The sequence below is a fragment of the Ascaphus truei genome, chromosome 3 (genome assembly GCF_040206685.1).
Source record: "Ascaphus truei isolate aAscTru1 chromosome 3, aAscTru1.hap1, whole genome shotgun sequence".
Classification (NCBI taxonomy): domain Eukaryota; kingdom Metazoa; phylum Chordata; class Amphibia; order Anura; family Ascaphidae; genus Ascaphus; species Ascaphus truei.
In genome coordinates this window covers 53,956,844-53,976,843 of record NC_134485.1, presented here as the reverse complement: position 1 = coordinate 53,976,843, position 20,000 = coordinate 53,956,844, and the positions used below count along the sequence as shown (strand labels likewise).

Here is a 20,000-nt window from a genome sequence, read left to right as displayed (position 1 = left end):
CCTAAAGCATATTACCCTATGCAAAAGATGACAGGTCAAATGTAGAGTTTCAACACTTTTTGAATGATGTTGGATTATGGATGATAAAATGTGAAATCTAAAAAATATGAACTGCTGCAATGGTGAGGGGGCTGAGAAATAAGAGAAATAGGAGCTGCACGAAAACACTGATACCCGTATTGGACTGAAATCCCTTAACTATTCAGGAAACATTTTATATATGACCCAGTGTTTACAGCACCTAATTTGGGACCACAGTAACTCTTAAACATGTTCGTCACCTTTCTGTTATTGAGTGAATGGTACATATTCTATATATAGGATATAAAAGATAGCGTCAGACCAAAAAAGGAATTGTAGTGTCATTTGTCTGTAATTGATATCGTATGCAAGCCACCAAATATTTCTGAGATATACAAAATATGGCAGCAGACATAGTACACTTAGTCCAACAATTATGTACATATTTCAAGTCTACTGTAACACTAAAGACCTATCTTATCTTTTTTTTATTGTTTCTTTTCTAAAGCACCTAATTCTATTATCCTATTTGCTAATTCTATTTGCAGTGGACAGTGAAAAGAACCATTTTTGCTGAGCCCATCCCTGCCAGCTGCACAGAACAACTCATTTGTTCTACGCAGTATTTGCTTTGCAAAATAATCTTTACAAAAAAACAACAACAATATCTATATTGTCTATGTGTATCTCCTCCTCCCTTCTAGTGTGTTTATTCATGTCTCTAAGTCTCTCATCATAAGATTTTAGCACAGCGCATTATGTGGCCTGAAACTACAGATTATTGTCTTGTATGTACTTTCCTAGTATGAATAAGTAAAGAGACACATAAATCTTTCGCCTTTCTGAGACACTCCTTCATGTCTTTTTTGGGGTACTGTTTTGTTTCTTCTGGTTTATAATCATTACCCAGAATATATACCGCAGCATTTTGGTAATAATTGAACAAAAGAACAAGCACTAAGACAACCGAGGCCTTGAATAGTACAGCGATAATGATATCTCTTTACTTGCAGTATGGGTGTGAGTATTACAAACGCCAAGCTCTTCATTAGAACGCAGGCATAGGAACACTTCACATTTAGTAGGCAAGTGCGGTGACTCTAAATTAGATACAGTTTTTTTGAAGACAGATTTCTTATTCCAAGTACTTTATTCTCAAAGCGTAACGTAAAATCACTGCATGGAGTTCGGATAGTTATAAAAACAGATGTTACAATTAGTTTCGCGTTGATCATTAAATACAACAGAAGACACAGCTAGACGATTCCTCTCTTAAGAACCCCTAATGCAAAATGTTCTTAAAATCAGCATTGTTGAGATGTTTTTATTATTATTATTATTATTATTATTATTATAATTGTTACATGGAGTTTCTGCTGCAAATTATTTAGTAGATAACCAGAATTCAGAAGTTCTATAATAGCATGTAATGAAGTGTCTTACAAATTCAGGAACAATTATTTATACAATTTTTCTTTTACAGAACAAAATATGGGTGCATGTAAAAAAAAAAAACAGTTTATGCAGATTTTATTTCTAAATTTCCTGCCTAAACAATCAAAATATTATTGAAACAATCCAGGTTGTCAGTAAAAGCTTAAATAAATTTGCTGATAATCCTGTTAATGACCTAGGTCAGAAGTTAACTGTTACAGGTTATAAAGCAGCGGAATTAAGGTTGCTTGTGCCCTTAAGCAGATAGTATAGCAACAAGGATTTAAAAAAAAAAAAAAAAGGAAAAAATACTATTACATTGCAAATGCACATAATTAGTGCACTTCAGTGGACCATATGAGAACTGATTAATGAGTGTTTGTATATTGCAATTCTAGTTAAAGTTCCTAGACTATTATACTTTTCTCAAGTATCTGGAGTATAAATTTCCTTTTTAATGCTAACAACATACTCTGAGGGTTTTTTTTTTTTCCTCCAACATGATGTCTCCATTAAGTTAACAATTGCTTATTATATCTCTGGCAATCACGTTGCTTTAAAGCATCTTTTAAAGCTTAATCTCACTATTTAAGGAAAGGAGTCCTGTAAATCAAACTATTGCAAACCTCAATGTGTAATGTGACTGCCGTGGCTGGCTTCACGGTATAGACGTAACACCTAAGATTGCCATCTTTGTCCCACATGTTTGCTTAAAATATTCAATTTTAAGCAAAACTAATTTGCCCAGTTATATATATATATATATATATATATATATATATATATATATATATATATATTATGCATTATAAATTTTCTTGCTAAAAAAAAAATAGCACAAGATGCACAAATAAAACAATTCAGTATACCGCTGGGCAATGGGCTCTTTAATAGAAATCCAAAATAAATATGATATAATCAGTACTAACATGTCCAACCATTGTTAAACAAATTCTTAGCACCATTAATATTAATCTGTTATTAGGGCGGGATTTTGGGACTCCTAAAAAAAATGAAAAGCAGTTCTATTCTTCGCAGATATCAACTTTTACTACAGTTACTCTCAGCTATCTAGAATGACATATTATTAAACTAAGCAATCCAACAAATATAATTAACACTGAACACGTTGTTAAGTCTGTTTAATACCCAATTAAGTGGCCTTTCAGGAAACAATCCTACAGCATAAAAAGAGTATGTCATGTATGTTTAAAGGCTGAAACCAGCCCTGAGTTACATCTGTTCTGACAGCAATGGCAATTTATTAGGAGAATGCCTTGCCCGCAGCCATGTTAAAGTGTACCTTTCCATTTTCATTTAGTTACCAATGCAGTGTAAATGGAATAGACACCATTAAATACAGCATACTTATTTTCAGCGGTGGGATATATAAATGTTATATATGAACCAGAAATGTGAATTTGATGTTTTGGTCAAGTGTGGTGAAATACATCATGTGTGATTTTTACAAAGAACCTCCGTATAACTTTACTGAAGTGTTTCATTCATTTTGTACACCCATTAAAAAAAAAATAAAGCAACAATTTAAAAAGATAAGAATCTCTGTATGTTGTTGACGTGCACACAAACACATGTACACACACAAGCACACATATAAAAATAAATATATACATATATATATATACAGTGTTCGACAAACCTATACATTTGCTCGCCCCGGGCGAGTGGATTTAACCCCCGTGCGAGTAAATATTGGCCCAAGCAGCACACGTTTGGTACTAGGTGGCGAGTAGATTTTTTTGTGTGGCAAGTAGATTTTTTGGTGATTTGTCAACCACTGTGTATGTATATATATATATATATATATATATATATATATATATATATATATATATATATATATATATATATATATATATATATATATATATATATATATATATATATATACATACATACAGAGACAGAAAATTGTATTGTATACTGGTGATCTATTAAGTAATGACTGTAGATAAATACTGTAAGTGAAGATGATTAACTGTCACCTTCCCATATATACACAAATGTGTATATAACATAAGTACAGTATGTCACTTTACTTCTAGAAATGTAAAAGATTACCAAAGTATGAAACAAAAAAGCCTTTCAGACTCATCTCATAATATAAGATCAGGCATACAAAATACTTGTTACTACAACATGAGTAACAAACTGGTGAGATGGCATATTTATTTAACTACACTATTGCATGAATCTTTCTTTCCCTTCACGGTATGTAACAGTACACACCAGCACTAGCACATTGAACCTGCAAACTTCCATTAACATTCCATCAAAAAAAGAATATAGAAATAGGACCATGCAGCTTTTCAAGTTAAAGGTGAAAAGTCTGTTTAGAATTTCCTGCAGAATATAGACTACCCAAACCATTAGTCACAACCATTTATGAAAAAAGTAAAGTGTATTTAACAACCCGAGGCAAACACTTGACATTTTGACTTACTTGAATCACTAGTTAACAGCGCTACTTACAGTATCACAGAAGTATACAATTCACAAAGGCATAATAGCTTAACTTAATTACAAAGGATTTACTCCTTCCACAGTGTTTGACTCAAATTCCACTGGTGAATCAAAACCAAACTCTTAGCGCTTTTTACATAGATAAAGTTACACGCAATGAAAGCTGCCACATTTATTTGTTAAGGGTAGTTATTCATCAGCAGTTCACTTCTTGGTGTTGTGACTGAAAGACCGACGAGGGAACCAAAGAACAAGACAGCACTCAAGTGGGTTTGTTAAAAAATATTGAGGGATTATGGAGCGACAGAAACACCTACAGTACTGTACCGGGTTCCTCTGATTCTTAAGGCCATGCCCTGATTGTAAACTAGGTGCAGGGGCTTACTTTTATTTAAATGTGCAAATATGTTATATATGTGGAAACCTGTACCCAGAAAGCAAAAATAAAATAAATATATATATTACACTCCAATAAAGTAATTATGTTTCCAGTGTAGTGTTTGTGTTCTTTGTTAACTGACCAGCTGTACATGATTTTGAAAAAAAGCCTAAATTTGTGCTTGAACATATCTGTTATAATTAAAATAATACTAATACATGTATTTAGTTGAAAGGGTACCTTTTTATGTCGTTTTCTTCAGCAAAGCAAAAAAGAAAGAAATAAGAAATGTATGGATGGCTATATATATATATTACCAGGAAGTAATACTTAATACATTGAGAGTTACTTCTCGTTTTCAAGTATGTCCTGGGCATAGGGTTATGATGACAATACATGGTTACATTAAATGATCAGGTTATAAATTCTTTTTAATGACATTGCATGGATAATATATGTTATAGGCGTATTTAACAGTTGATTATATATAAATAAAATATATATATGTATATATATATATAATCAACTGTTAAATATATTTGTATGTATACATTTTGATAAATTGTAAGACTTGCATGTGGTGACCTACTATCATTTCTCTTGAGGTAAATTTAAATGTGTTCCTGATTTGAAAAAAATAAAAAAATCCGGATAACATTTTTCTAAAGGGTTTACTTAATTACATGCCTGTTAAATATAGTTTTTGCAGTGATCTCTAAGTTAATTCAATTGATAACATATTCTTGCACTTTGGACCTTTTTGTACTTAACTATGCAATGTTTCCCCTCAATCCTGTGACCTACTCCCACAGCACAAGCACAGCTCATACAGCTGGACCTGCAGCCTCAGACAGCAGATACATCCTTCTGTATCCAATGAATGAGATCACCTCCGCAGTCACCGCGATCCCAGCACATTACAGGGTCCTACACTGATCTCCTGCTCAGATCAACTTTAAATGGCAAGCTATGAATGGGCTTTCTCGCACAAAACGCTTGCTAATCCCAGCACTGCATTACATGAGGGCTACATCCATACAAATACCACTGTCCCCCACCCACACTGGTATGTCTAGTAAACTTTATGCTTCAGTCATTTCCTATACTGTACCTACCAAACATTACAATTAGTAGGGGTTTCATACAATGAGACGTGTGTAGGATGAGTGAGGAGGTTGACATGATGATGCTCCCCCCCCTTTGCCATGCTTCAGCAGCTACACTCTGCTGAGATCTCACAAAAACTACCTTCAACATCCATGCCATGGACCCCACCTTAAGCACAGAGGGGATGTTCTGCTCTCTCCTCCTGTAAAAGGGAGGAGGACATCAGCATGGTGTGGTCAGCTGCACCTTACCTTCATTAGAAGGATGAGAGATCAGTTCCCCTGAGCAGCAGCTGAGCAAGGCAGAGCAGAGCAGGCAGAGGATGGAGCAGAGCTGGCAATCCATACTTGTGATGCAGAGGGCAGTGAAAGGAGCATATCTTCCACCATGAAGCGTGCCACTGATGTGACTGCTGCAGCTCTGCTCGTTGGAGAAGTTACCATGCTCGCCGTGCAGGCTGGTGGCAAGTTTGACACTGGAGATAAGGAGGAGTCTGCTGCCTGCTGCTGCTGCAGCCCTGCGCTTCCCTGGGTCCTAGAAACATTGCTTGGTTTGTGTTCAATGCACCCCCCGCACGGGCCGTCAGGGGAGCATGGAGGGGGCAGAGTGTGCGATCCCTTTCACCTCTCCACTGCGGTTGGGTCAGGGCATCCGTCTGCATGTGTCAGGCGATCTGGCAGCGGAGATATTCATGTCTGCAGTGCATGAGGGGGCAGCACAGGGACGCACCGCTTGCTGCTGACCCCTCGGGCAGCGAAGCAGTTAATCTTCCACAGGACATTCACTGGGATGAAGGGACTCGGCTAGGAAGTAGGGAAGTGGCACACAAGTAAGTGTGTAAGTGTATCATGCAGACTCCATGATCAATAGCAAGAGTTGATCTCGATATTTTATTGTACCTCTTTATTTTATTTAGGTTTTCAGAGTTTATTAAAGAATCAACAAGTTGTGGAAATCACACGCTGCAACCCCCGCCTCCCCCCGCCCCAATAAAGTTTGTGAGAATAACAAAGCACATCACAGAGACTTCATTTTCCAATACTCTGGTTAGCTTGTTGGGAAATGCACATATCTATTAATGTATGTGAGGAAACAGCCTCCATTTTATCTACTCCCAGGAACAAGCCATTAAAACCCTGAAGCGAAAGAAAAAAAAATGTAAGTGTAGCAGAGTCTCCCTCCTTACCTGAGGTGAGGGGGAACTGCTTGGTTGCCCAGCGGAACTCCGCGAGTGAGGAGAGGTGGCGGCGGCCGTAGCGGACTGGTTGCGCATGTGCAAGTGGCGGCCGGAGAGGTGGCCATCTTTAAATGTCTTCAAACGGCATTAGTGACTACAACCCCCAGAATGGATTGCAGAAAAGGTGCGAGCGGCCATTTTAGGAGTGAGAATATCCTCCACGGGACCAGGAGGGATATTCACAGCGAATGGAGGCGGCAACCTGGAAGGTAGCATCCAGGGAGCAGTGCTCCATGGATTAGGCCAGACCTTGCACCCCTTAGGCCCCAGTTAGGCCTGAGTCATTGTAGCTGAGTATTTTAGGGAAGGCCCTAGATAGGGACCCTTCCCCTTAGCAGTTTAGCAGACTGGTGTGTTGGTGGACAGACATCCATGCGGATGACCGGCGGCCTGGGACCGGACTGCAGTGTTCTGAGACATTAGTTTGAGACCTTCCGTCTGGAGCTTACCCCACGTAGAGGCCTGAACCCTTAGGCAAGAGGGGATTATTGTCGTAGGGCCGCTGCGTGGGACCTTCTTTAGAGTTAGTTTGGAAGCTGCCCCTAGTGTACTGGAGTACCCAGGCAGGTATCATAAGTGCACCAACGGTTCACAACACAGGGGGTTAGCGCTACCTCACACTTGGGGTGGATTGCAGGTACGGACACCTGGGGTTATTGGTGCCCCGGCACCCTCAGGGTGTGGGTTATCATATGTATGTTGTGGTTGCATTACGCTGTGTGTACTAAAGATCAGTTATATATATACATATATATATATATATATATATATATATATATATTGTGTGGTGATATATTGTTATTACTGTTGTATTGTGTCCTATGAGGAGTCATCCCGCCAACGCTGGGATCCCTCATGGGTGGAGGCACTGCACAGAGAGAGAGATCACCCCAGGCTCCCAGAAGCGGATGCTCAGGCCTCCTGTGAGCTTACAGGTACAGCAGAAAGCGTAGGGAAAGGGGGCTACATAAGGAATAGGTAAATGTATAAGAAGAATGATTGGAAGACTACAATAACAGGGTTAATCTTTTAGGCATTGCCCATGTAGCCAGGTATCCACTGGGCTATTAATCTGCCCTGCCTAACACATAAGCACCTGGTACCAGCGCAAGCAGTGTTAGGGTTAAATCCATGCTCCTCGCTGCTGCAGTAAACAACTCCCTTGAGTGACAGGGGGCGTGGGCCTAAGGCCTGGGTACTGCCCTATCAGGGGCTCAGACCTAGGACCCTCCCCTGGGTACAAAAGGGGATGCAGATCCAAATTTAGACAGAGATCCTCCCCCTCAGTATATGGGAGTCAAGGATAGACCTTTGGGGCCTCAAGTCCTGGGGGTGGAGTCCAGGGACCAGAGAGTGAAGAGTATGCTGTATTGTGTGCTGTGTACGGCTGTACAGAAATAAAGAACTGTTCCTTTATTTATACTCCTGCCTGAGGCTGCATTTTTTTCAGGGAGGGAGTGAGTTTTCCACAGGGGACTGCAACTATCCATGTTAGGCCCTGTGGAAATGGAGGCGCTGCACCCAGAAGAGAAGGTACTAAGCATGAAAAGGCTGCCCTGATTATCCCCACTACCACCGGCGGATGCTCAGACCCTCCTGTGAACTATACAGGTAGCACCATCACCAGTTAACAGCAGTGAATCTCCCTTAGGGTGGGGGAACATGTGTTACACCCATTTAAAGCAGCCGTCTGATTTAGTCAATTATGCTGAAGATAAAATAAAGTGCAAGAATTTGATCCTGTTCCACATTCTGCCTCCTTCACTCCCACTTCTACCTGAACTGAACAATATAACAAGTAATGCTGCTTATGTATTTTACTAAATAAGATTTATCTCACTTTGATAATAACTTCTTATAGGTTTAGAATATTTTAGAACCATTCCAATCTAGCAATTCTGTGACTGGCACAATAACCAAAAAAATATAACAGGTATATGGAAGAAAATAGCACATTACTCACAAAAAAAGAGATAAAGAAATATGGGTGGAAATAAGATTAACGGTTCAAAAAAAAGATATCAACTGTTCAAAAAGAAAAATGAAAAGGTAAAAGTAATTAGAAAATATATATATATATATGCGGTCCTTGGTTATCCGACGGAATCCGGTTTGGAAACTAGTCGTTGTCACGCCTGTATGCCCGCAGATCTGGCAAGACCCCAATACTGAGGTGGGAACGGTATTACCACACACCCACAGCAGTGGGGGCAAGCCCGAAGTGTGGTATGGCGTTGCTGGGCCTGTTGGAAGATTAATAGTATACTTGCAACGTCTTGATGGTTAAGCGCAAGAATAGTGATGTCCGTGTGCCAGAGTCCAGGGATCCAGAGAGTAGAGTAGTCAAGTTCGTAAGCCAAGTCCAGGGGTTACAGAGGTCAGCAAGGTAGAGTTTGTAAGCAGGGTTCAAGGGCAACAGAGAGCAGAGTAGTCCAGGACGAGCAGGGGTCAAACCAGGGAAATCCACAGATAAGCAGGCGCAGGAACAGGCTGAAACACAGAGAGAGCAAAGCATAGGACTGCACACACAGGGATAACAGAAGCTATGCAGAGCAATGATAGAAAGGACAGACAGGGGTTATAAAGGAGGGAACACCAATAGGAGAGAGAGGAGGAGCAGAGAGTGAAGTGGGAGACAGCAGGGATAGGTGAGGAGGAGAGGAGGAGGAGACCGGAGAACCAATGAGGGAGATTACCTGCAGTTCATGAGAGGAGGAGTCAGGACGTTGGGAATCCCTAGAAGAGGAGCGTGTGCGCGCGCCCTCTGTACAGTAATCTGAGGGTGCGTGCGCACAGGCTGACTCACGAGACGCGCGGAACACCGTGCCGTGGGGACACCTGCAGAGGGGAGAGAATGAACGGAGGGAACCGCCACCGGAGGTAAGGGAATGGGAGTAGCCACTGAGGGGAACTGGGAGCAGGAAACGTCACAGCAGGGGCTCGGGGACCGTGCGTGCATGCGAGGCCTGCGGGCGCGCGCCGTGGCAACGGATGGGTTCGGAGGCTGCCGGGGGAGGACAGGAGCGGTCACAAGAAGGGGGGTTGTCAGGAGAAGGGGCAGCGAGGGTGACGTCAGGGGTACAAGCAGGGGAAGGAATCCCCTGAACCGTCACAGTCGTATAGTGAAAGCGTTGTAAAGTGAATGAGCGTTTGTGAGCGTCAGATAATCTGTTCTAGCGTTGGCTAATCCGTTCCAGAGATTGCATTGTGATGTATCGGATAATTCATTCATTTTAAAGCAAAACGACGGATAGCGAGGACTGCATGTGTTTATATATTTATTTATTTATTTATTTATTTATAAAATATTTTACCAGGAAGTAATACATTGAGAGTTACCTCTCGTTTTCAAGTATGTCCTGGGCACAGAGTTAAGACAAATAATACATGGTTACAAGTACAGTTACATAAATGAGCAGGGTATATATTATATAAAGACATTGCATGCACAGTTAAAGAAAATATATATTATGGGCGTATGAAACAGTTACAGACCAGATTAAAATGTGTGACAGCCATAGATTTGAAAGAACTTAAACTGGTGGTGGATGTTAGAGTCTCTGGTAGGTTGTTCCAGTTTTGGGGTGCACGGTAAGAGAAGGAGGAGCGGCCGGATACTTTGTTGAGCCTTGGGACCATGAACAGTCTTTTGGAGTCTGATCTCAGGTGGTAGGAGCTGCATGTGGTAGGGGTGAGGAGCTTGTTCAGGTAGCTGGGTATCTTGCCCATAAAGAATTTGAAGACAAGACAGGAAAGGTGAACTTTGCACCTAGACTCGAGTGATGACCAGTCTAGTTCTTTGAGCATTTCGCAGTGATGTGTGTTGTAGTTGCATTGGAGAACAAAACGACAAATTGAATTGTAGAGGGTGTCAGGTTTGCTAAGGTGGGTTTGAGGTGCTGAGCCATATACTATGTCTCCATAGTCAATAATTGACATTAGCATCTGCTGTGCGATACGTTTTCTGACCAGGAGACTTAGGGAGGATTTGTTCCTGTAAAGTACCCCTAGTTTGGCATAGGTCTTGGTTGTCAGGGTATCAATGTGCATCCCGAATGTTAAGTGGGAGTCAAACCATTTGCCCAGGTATTTAAAACTCTTAACAGGGGTTAGGGTGGTGTTAGTGTTGGTTCTAATCTGGAGCTCAGTCGCTGGAAGCTTTAAAAATTTAGTCTCGGTCCTAAATACCATTGTTACAGTCTTGTCAGTATTTAAAAACAGTTTGTTTTGGGAAATCCAGTTTTCGAGTCTGAGAAAGTCAGACTGAAGTATGTGTTGAAGGTCAGAGAGGCTATGGTTGTGTGCATATAGGATTGTGTCATCTGCATACATGTGTATTGAGGCTTCCTGACAAGCTGTGGGAAGATCATTGATGAACACTGAGAAGAGTAGGGTCCCCAGAACAGAGCCTTGCGGGACGCCACAGGTGATGTCCAAGGGGTTAGAGTTAGAGCCAGAGAGGAACACATGTTGGGATCTACCTGATAGGTAGGACTGAAACCAGTGTAACCCATGTTCCCCCCCCCCCCCCCCCCCCGATCGCAGATTGGACCTCTAGGGTGTAGTGAGGGCTGGCTACATGCATGTTGGTGGTGCATACCTGTGAGGAACAGGAGGGCCTGAGTCTCCCACGTTGGTATTGGGATAACAGGGACATCTTCTGGGGTGTATGCCTTCATCTGGTTCTAGTGGTGCAACGCCTCCATCTCTATAAGCCCCAGGGATATGGGGTGGAACCCTTACAGAGAATTCCCACTCAGGGAAGAGAGATTCCAGTCTCAGTCAGTTCTTTGTTAAAAGCAGCAATGTCTCTTTATTCTTTCTGTAGCAGCACACAGCAGATCAGACACCGCAGTTCATACCCAGCAGTGCTTCCAAATGTATACAGGGTCTTTTCCTCCACTCCTTCCCCTCCAGACTGTACCCCTGCAGGATGGGCTGTATGGGGCTTCAATGCCCCCGGCACCCACCCTGAGGGTATTTCCTCTGGATGAGGCAAGATCCCCCCTCACCCCCTGAGCCGGGTGAGGGGCATTGGTCCACCGCCTATGGTTCCATCTGCTCTACTCAGACTGGGCCTGAGTTTCTCCTCCAAGCACTGTTGTCACTCTCAGCATGACCTGTCAGTCAGACACTCCAGCACTCTCTGCTCCCAGGACAGAGCAGAACTGCACGGTCTCACTCCAACCCAGACCAGCACTTCACTACTTGTCTCTTACAGGAGCAGGCAGAACTAACTTTAGACAGCCCCACCCCTCATGATGTCAGCAGGACCTCCCCTCTGTACACTCTGCACACAGAGTCAGAGGCCTGCCTCCATCACTCAAGGCAGGGCTTGAAGGGGGAAAAAACCCATGATAACTACTGGCGGCCTGCCCTTAACAGGATTTACACCAGTAGGAGAAAGATATATAGCCCCCATTTCTTACCAGGGCTACACCAGTTTAAAGCATGCTTCCCTATTCCAGAGCTCTGGAGTTTGTTAAGCAGGATAGCATGATCAACAGTATCAAAAGCCTTTGCAAAATCTAGGAATACTGCACCAGTGAGTTGACCCCGTTCCATTCCACACTGGATTTCATTGCAAACTTTTAGCAGGGTAGTTACGGTAGAGTGTGGATGGAATTCCAGGGGAGCGTCGTCGTATTTCCCAAAAAAGAAAAAAGAAGTGGATAGTGTAATACTATTAAACAATGTGATAAATTATATAAAGGCTTCCAAATTCCTACTCACAAGCGCAGCAGGAAAATGAGCATAAGTGCCAGGTGAGAGTTATAATGTAACCCAGTCTGGAAGTGTGGTATATGGATCAGCAATCTCAGAGAAAACAGAAAACAACCATAGTGCAGATAAAAATGACAGGTTTATCACATATAAGATCACAAATGGAGGCTTACGGCAAATCGAAGAAGTAACAGCATTTGGATAAATGGGTCTTTACTACGGCGCAGCTTTCCTCGCCCGGTCTCACTGCAAACAGCTTCCGCGTGCGTCACTTCCGGAACGGGACGTCACAGCTCGCCTGAACAGCGGACACCATCAACGATCCCTCTGCTTCTCTCCTTCTCCAAGATGGCTGACAAGCCTAACTCAACGCGTTTCGACGTAATGACGTCTTCATCAGGAGTGGCTAATTGGTACTCACATCTAAGCATATATACCTAATGCTAGGCTGTGATTGGTACAGAACGGCACATACACTAATCCAATTAAAACATATATTGCTAGTGTAAGTTCCGAAAACTTATAAAGATATATATATATATAATTCATATAAAAGTTAATACCAGCAAATGCTATTAAATACAATATATATATCAACTGCATATACTCATTTTAATTCTAAAAGTATGTTGCTGGTAAAAATACTTATGCATATATAATTAAAATACATAGTATTGTATCAAACTATATATGAGTGTCCATGCTGCCCCCAAACAGCACGATCACCAAACATAGTCTTAAAACATCACATAATTAAATAAAAAATCTAATAAATCGACGATTGTTGATACCTAATGATCATATGAGAGAAATAACATATTAGATATAAAATACATATAATATACACATTATTAACTTATTTAAAAACAAATTGGAACTTAAATCTCAATAATTCCCAATAAAATATATATAAAAACTGCTTATAATAATGATACTATTTTTATTAAAAGAAGGAAAAACTAACTTTATAAAAATACTTCATAAAAATACTTTTATATCAAGTTCAGCATTTAGGCCGTCTGGAACCAACGTTTTAAATGTATATATCCAAAAGGATTCTCTTTTTGTTAGCTCCAGATCTCTGTCACCCCCTCTCCAATGAGGGAGGACTTGTTCAATGGCACTAAATTTAAAACCTGATATATCACTATGATGTTTGTTGATAAAATGTTCAGACAAGAGATGGGTTAAAACATTACGCCTAATGTTACCAATATGTTCTAATATTCTGATATTGATTTGTCTCTTAGTTTTGCCAACATATTGTAGCCCACATGGGCACTCAATGAGGTAGATAATATAATTACTTCTGCATGTAATGTGTTTATTAATAATGTATTTTCTTTTTGTTACATTTGAAGCAAACACAAGCTTTGCAAGTGGTGCACCCGTAAAAACCTTTAATATTAGGTAACCATCTATTAACTGTTTTATTAATTTTGGTCAATGCACTAGGAGCTAGTTTGTCTTTTAATGTTTTGGCCCTTTTAAATATGACAACTGGTTTGTCAGGGACAATGTCTCCAATTATCTCATCATTTTTGACTATGTGCCAGTATCTATTCACAATATTCACAATTTTCCCTGCTTGTCTATTATAATTAGTAATGAATGAAAAATTTAAATCCTTCTTATCTTGTTTTTTAATTACATCTATCAATAAATCATCTCTTTTCAGCTTTTCCACTTTTTCTATTGCCAGCTTGACAGTGTGTTTATTATAATTTTTCTCATAAAACCTATCTTCAAGAATTTTTTTTTGAATTTTAAAATTTGTATCATCCGTGCAATTTCTTTTCATTCTTCTGAATTGCCCATAAGGCACATTTCGAAGCCAACTAGGGTGATGGCAACTGGTTTGTAATATGTAATTATTTTTGTCGACATCTTTGAAATGTGTCTTGGTTTTGATGATACTATCTTCAATGTAAATAACCAAATCAAGGAAATTAATCTTATTTTTACTATATTCACAGGTGAATCTAAGATTCAGATTATTATCATTTATATACGAAATAAAATTTAAAAGACTCCCTTCATCACCCCTCCAAATAAAAATGATGTCATCTATAAATCTCCGCCATAGGACCAAATTCGCACCCAGCTCTGCAATTGACCAAATGTGATCATCTTCCCATACTGACATGAAAAGGTTTGCGTAGCTGGGTGCAAATTTAGTACCCATGGCGGTTCCACATTTCTGTAAGTAAAAATTCTTTTCAAACCAAAAATAATTGTGTTTTAATATAAAATATATGCTATCTAAAATAAAATTGGCTTGTTCATGTGTCATAACAGGGTCTTTAGAAAGTATTTTGTCTATTGCTTCAAATTCCTGTTGGTGCCCTATAGATGTATATAGGGATGTAACATCACCTGTGACAAGATAAAAGTCATCTTCCCATTTTTGGTCTTTAAGAGTTCTTAAAATATCTGTTGTATCTCTGATATAGGATTTTTGATTCTTAACATAGTCTTGAAGAAAAAAATCTACATATGCTGATAAGTTTGAAGTGAGGGAATCGATCCTGCTATAATGGGTTTTCCCGGGGGGTTTGTGGGGCACTTATGCAATTTAGGTAGATAATAGAAGATCGATAATATTGGATTTTTTTGGTTCAAGAAATCAAATTCTTTGTCATCCAGTATACCAACCATTTTACCTCTATTTAAAAGTACCTGTAATTCTTTTTGATATTGAATTGTGAGATATCTAGGGAGTTTACAGTATGTTGCTGTATCACCTAAGATTCTTTCAGATTCTTTTATGCAATCTTCTCTATTTAAAATAACTACCCTCCCCCTTATCAGCTTGTTTTAAAACTATTTCTCTATCTTCTGTTAGCGCTTTTAGTGCCTCCCTTTCTGATTTAGAAAGATTGTTATTAAAAGGTGAATTATTCGAAGTCAGTTTTTCAAAATCTTTTATCACTAGCTACGGTAGAGTGTTTGGGGCGAAAGCCAGATTGGAATTGGCTAGGGAAATTTGCCTTGTTATAGTAATCGCTTAATTGGGAGTGGACACATTTTTCCATGACGTTGGATAGGATTGGGAGAAGGGAGATTGGCCTATAGTTTGAGACAGTGTTTTTGTCCCCACTTTTGAAGATTGGGACAACTCTGGCAGCTTTCCAGGTCTTAGGGATATGGCCTGCAGACAGGATAGAGTTGACTACGGTAGCAATTGGTTTGGCAATTGCTGGGGCACCAAGTCTTAGGAACCTAGATTGTAGTAAGTGAGGTCCACATTGGCTGCTTAGTTTTAATTTGAGAAGCGCTTGTGTAATCTCCTCTTTGGATACTGGGCCAAATTGAAAAGTGTGGGCAGTGTTGGGAGGGGGTGGGGCTATAGGGGTACTCCCAGGATGAGATTCATGTTTGTGGTTTGGGTTGCGTTTTGCTAATAAGTTAGTAGCACACCCCACAAAGTAATCATTGAATGCATTTGCAATGTCGGTGGGGTTTGTCAGAGTAATATCGCCCTTAGTGATATTACTTGGCTGTTGGTGGTTAGAAGGCTGGAATATGTTGTTGATAACCTTCCAGAAGTTAGCTGGGTTTGATGTGTTCTGGAGGAGATTGTCAGAGTAATATTGTGCTTTTGCATGTCTTGTTTGCCTTGTACACATGTTCCGCAGGCGTCTGTAGTGATTGAGATCCTTGGTAGTGCCAGATACTTTGTGGCTTTTCCACAAGGCATCCCTGAACTGGTAGAGTGCTATAAGGTCAGGTGTAACCCATGGAAGGTGGGCACCCCGTACCCTTATTCTGTGTAGTGGAGCATGGGTATTACAGAGTTTTAAGAACTTGGATTGGAAATAGTCGAGGGCAGAATTAGGGTCAGGAATTAAATCAATTCTGTGCCAAGGGCTGTTGGTAAGGTCAGCCAGAAACGGTTGTGGGTTAATGTTTCTAAATGTTCTAGTGAGGAGAACTTTAGGGCTTGATTGGGGCGGTTTAATTTTCCTTACACAGTACACTATTGCATGGTCACTGAAAATGTCAGGAAGGATGCCAGAGGATTGGATTTGGCTGGGATTTGAGGAGAGAATCCAGTCAAGCAGGGAATGGTTGTGCGATTTCAGGTTTGTCCGTGTGGGTTGGGAAATGAGTTGCGATAGGTTAAGCAATTTAATTGGTGTGTGGATTTTGTGGTTTTAGGGTCAAGCTAATTGAAGTTGAAATCCCCAAGAACTAGCAGGTCACTCTTCTCATTCAGAGAGGAAATGGAGCCAAGAAACTGGGTGATATCAGTCAGAGATTGTAGAGGAGCTTTAGGGAGGCGGTAGATGCCAGCAAGCAAGATGGGCTTAGAAAAGGGGAGGCAGATTCTGGCAACTAGGTTTTCAAAAGAGGTTGGGCTTGGGGGGCAGTGTAACAGTGTAAATTGGGAGGTGTCTGCAGTATAAAATAACACCTCTCCTCCTCTCTTTGACCTATCTCTCCTAGAAATGGAGTATCCCTGAATGGCAATATGTGCATCAGGGGTTTTAGGGGTTAGCCATGTTTCTGTAAGAACGATGGCTTTTGGTTTATGCATAAGGCACCATGCCCTTAGTTCATCCAGTTTGGGCAGCAGATTCCGGATATTTATATGGGCGACAGATAGCCCTTTTTGGAATTTTAAGGGGGTATTCTCAGGGGTATGGGACAGAGTTGAAATGGGAGGGCCTGGTTTAGATTCAATATCACCTGCTAAAGAGAGTAATAGTATGAGTAGAAATTTGAGTAGTTGTTTGCAAGTTGTTACTTTATGATTTTTGCCATTTGTGTGTGCGGTGGTTGGTGTGCTGGTTTTCAGGGTTCTCCACCAACATTCAGTAGATAGTGCAAGGCTTTTGAATAATCCAGGGTATATGGTGATGTTGGGTGTGGGCCAGGAGGGTGGCGTTTGTAGTGTATAGAGAGAATAACATTTCAATGAGGCTACGAGAAAGAACAAAGTGGAGGTAAAAAGCAGGTTCATTATGCCAGAGCTAGGCAATGCTGCATGGAGCTGTTTTGAGCCAAGTGTGTGTGAGCAGACTAAACAGCAGGGATCATAGTGTGATCAGAATAGCTCACCGTTTGTTGCCATGTGTAGAAGAGTTAGCAGAAGGATGCAGTCCCCAGTCCTCTAATCTACTATATATTTCTCAAAATGTCCTATGTGTCGTTGCCTGTCTGTCTGTCTGTATGTGTCTCCCTGTGTCCCTCCCTGTGTCCCTAGCGGCAATCACATTGGACCTTGAGTCAGGCCAATGAGATTGCTCCCTTGGCCCGCCCGCCCCCGCACACCTCTCATTGGCCTGAGGCGGAGTGACCACACACACAGGGACCCGCGCGCACCTCCTCCTCTCCCCGGGTCTCCCGCTTTTTCCTCCCCCCCCCGGTGCCGCTACAGTCAGCGGGGGAGCGGAGTGAGCGCCCGGGACACAGCGGGGGACTCTCACCCCCCCCCCCACCCACACACACAGAGCACTGAGCGGCTCTCACCTCCCCACGGCTCTCACCACCCATAGGCCACTCCCTCACCTGGCGCTCACCTCCCCCGCTCACCCCCCCCCCCGCTCAGCCCCCCCGCTCATCCCACCCGCTCACCCCCCCCCGCTCACCCACCCTCACCCCCCCCGCTCACCCCCCCCCACACACACACAGAGCACGCCGCTCTCCCCTCACCCGGCACTCCCCCCCACCCCACACACACACAGAGCACGCGGCTCTCCCCTCACCCGGTGCTCCCCCCCCCCACACACAGAGCACGCGGCTCTCCCCTCATACAGGCCGCTCCTGCTCCGGCTGTCACAGGCACAGCACCAACTCACCGGAGTGTCTCAGCCTCTCCGTGGAGAAGCCCGAAGTGGAGGAGGAGCGCGGCCGGGACCCGTAGGAAGAGGAGCGCGGCCGTGTGCAAGGTGAGGAAACGCAGGGGAATGGGTTATTTACCGCGTCCCTGACTCACCCTGCCCTTTGTCCCCCCTGCCCTGCTGCCCTTTGCCCCCCCCCCTGCCCTCCCTCCCCCTGCCCTTTTCCCCCCTGCCCTCCCTCCCCCTTCCATTTGCCCCCCCTGCCCTCCCTCCCAATGCCCTTTGCCCCCTGCCCTCCTTCCCAATGCCCTTTGCCCCCCCTGCCCTCCCTCCTAATGCCATCCCTTTGCCCTCCCCCTGCCCTTTGCCCCCTGCCCTCCCTCCCCCTGCACTTTGCCCCCCCTCACTGCCCTCTTGCCCCCCTCCCTGCCCTCTTGCCCCCCCTGCCCTTTGCCCCCCCTGCCCTTTGCCCCCCTCCCTCCCTGCCCTCTTGCTCCCCTCCCTCCCTGCCCTCTTGCCCCCCCTGCCCTTTTCCCCCTCCCTCCCTGCCCCCCTCCCTGCCCCCCTCCCTCCCTGCCCTCTTGCCCCCTGCCCTCTTGCCCTCCCTGCCCTCTTGCCCCTCCCTGCCCTTAGCCCCCCGCCCCTCCCTGCCCTTAGACCCCCCCACCCCTCCCTGCCCTTTGGCCCCCCCGCCCCTCTGTGCCCTTTGCCCCCTGCCCTTTGCCTCCCGCCCTTCCACGCCCCTTGGCCCCCCCCCGCCCTTCCACTCCATGCCCCCTGCCCTTCCACACCCGGGCAACGCCGGGTATATCAGCTAGTATATATATATATGTAGAGGTATCAGTACCGTGTTAGCCGAGCTTCAATAATCAAAAAATCAATAGATGATACCGTTCTGTGGCTAACGAAATGCTTTTATTTGTGCGAGCTTTCGAGATACACTGATCTCTTGAATGTGGCAAGCAAAAGCTATACTATAAACAGTTTCAATTGGAATGTTGTCTGTGCTGGTCCTTCCCCAGGTGTGGATGTGTTTTATGGCTGGAAGTGTCAAAAGGTTCCTGAAAGCAAGTGATGAAAGAGTGTGTATGTGTATCAGTGTGAATTAACATGAATGGAGAGCCCACAGTATATACAGTGCTTTACAAAAGGTGTGTGTGGAGTGGGAGCGGATATAAATGGTGTGGGTGGGTGTGGAAATGTGAGAGTTAGAAACATAACTAAAAGTGTGTGGATACTATGTGGTCCCTATTGGTGTATAGGGATGGAAAAACAAGGAGTATAAGTATGTGTGAGAGACAGCTGTGTGTGCATACATATAGCACAGTATGTACAGACATGGCCTATAGCGCTCATGGGAAGAGAGTTCACTTGTGTCAGTAATGACTCATAAAATTTCGATCTCTGTTTAGGCCACTGCTAAGTGCTAAATTCACACTGATACACATACACACTTTTTCATCACTTGCTTTCAGGAACCTTTTGACACCTCCAGCCATAAAACACTTCCACACCGGGGGAAGGACCAGCACAGATAACATTCCAATTGACACTGTTTATAGTATAGCTTTTGCTTGCTTCATTCATTGTAACATCGCTGGAAGAAGAGATCAGTGTATCTCGAAAGCTCGTACAAATTAAAGCATTTCGTTAGCCACAGAACGGTATCATCTATTTATTTTTTGATTATATATACAGTATATATATATATATATATATATATATATATATATATTTACTTTAGTAAGCAGCACTGTTAGTTACTCGAAGAGGGTTATTTAACAAAGTGCGTTAGTGAATAATCCCCTAAATCTTCATGTCACAACTA

General features: G+C 42.6%; 1 protein-coding gene across 2 annotated transcripts in view; it reads right to left on the bottom strand.

Moving 5' to 3' along the window:
* The window catches only part of EPHA3 (EPH receptor A3), a 276,157-nt gene extending 270,116 nt beyond the window's left edge, over positions 1 to 6,041 (bottom strand). The window contains exon 1 of one of the 2 annotated variants that reach the window (XM_075594016.1): positions 5,677 to 6,041. In XM_075594016.1, coding sequence (XP_075450131.1) covers positions 5,677 to 5,770 — 94 coding nt within the window. In that variant the 5' untranslated portion in view covers positions 5,771 to 6,041. The remainder of the gene's footprint in view (positions 1 to 5,676) is intronic. The other variant, XM_075594015.1, reaches the window with a different exon arrangement.
* Positions 6,042 to 20,000: the final 13,959 nt, after the last annotated feature.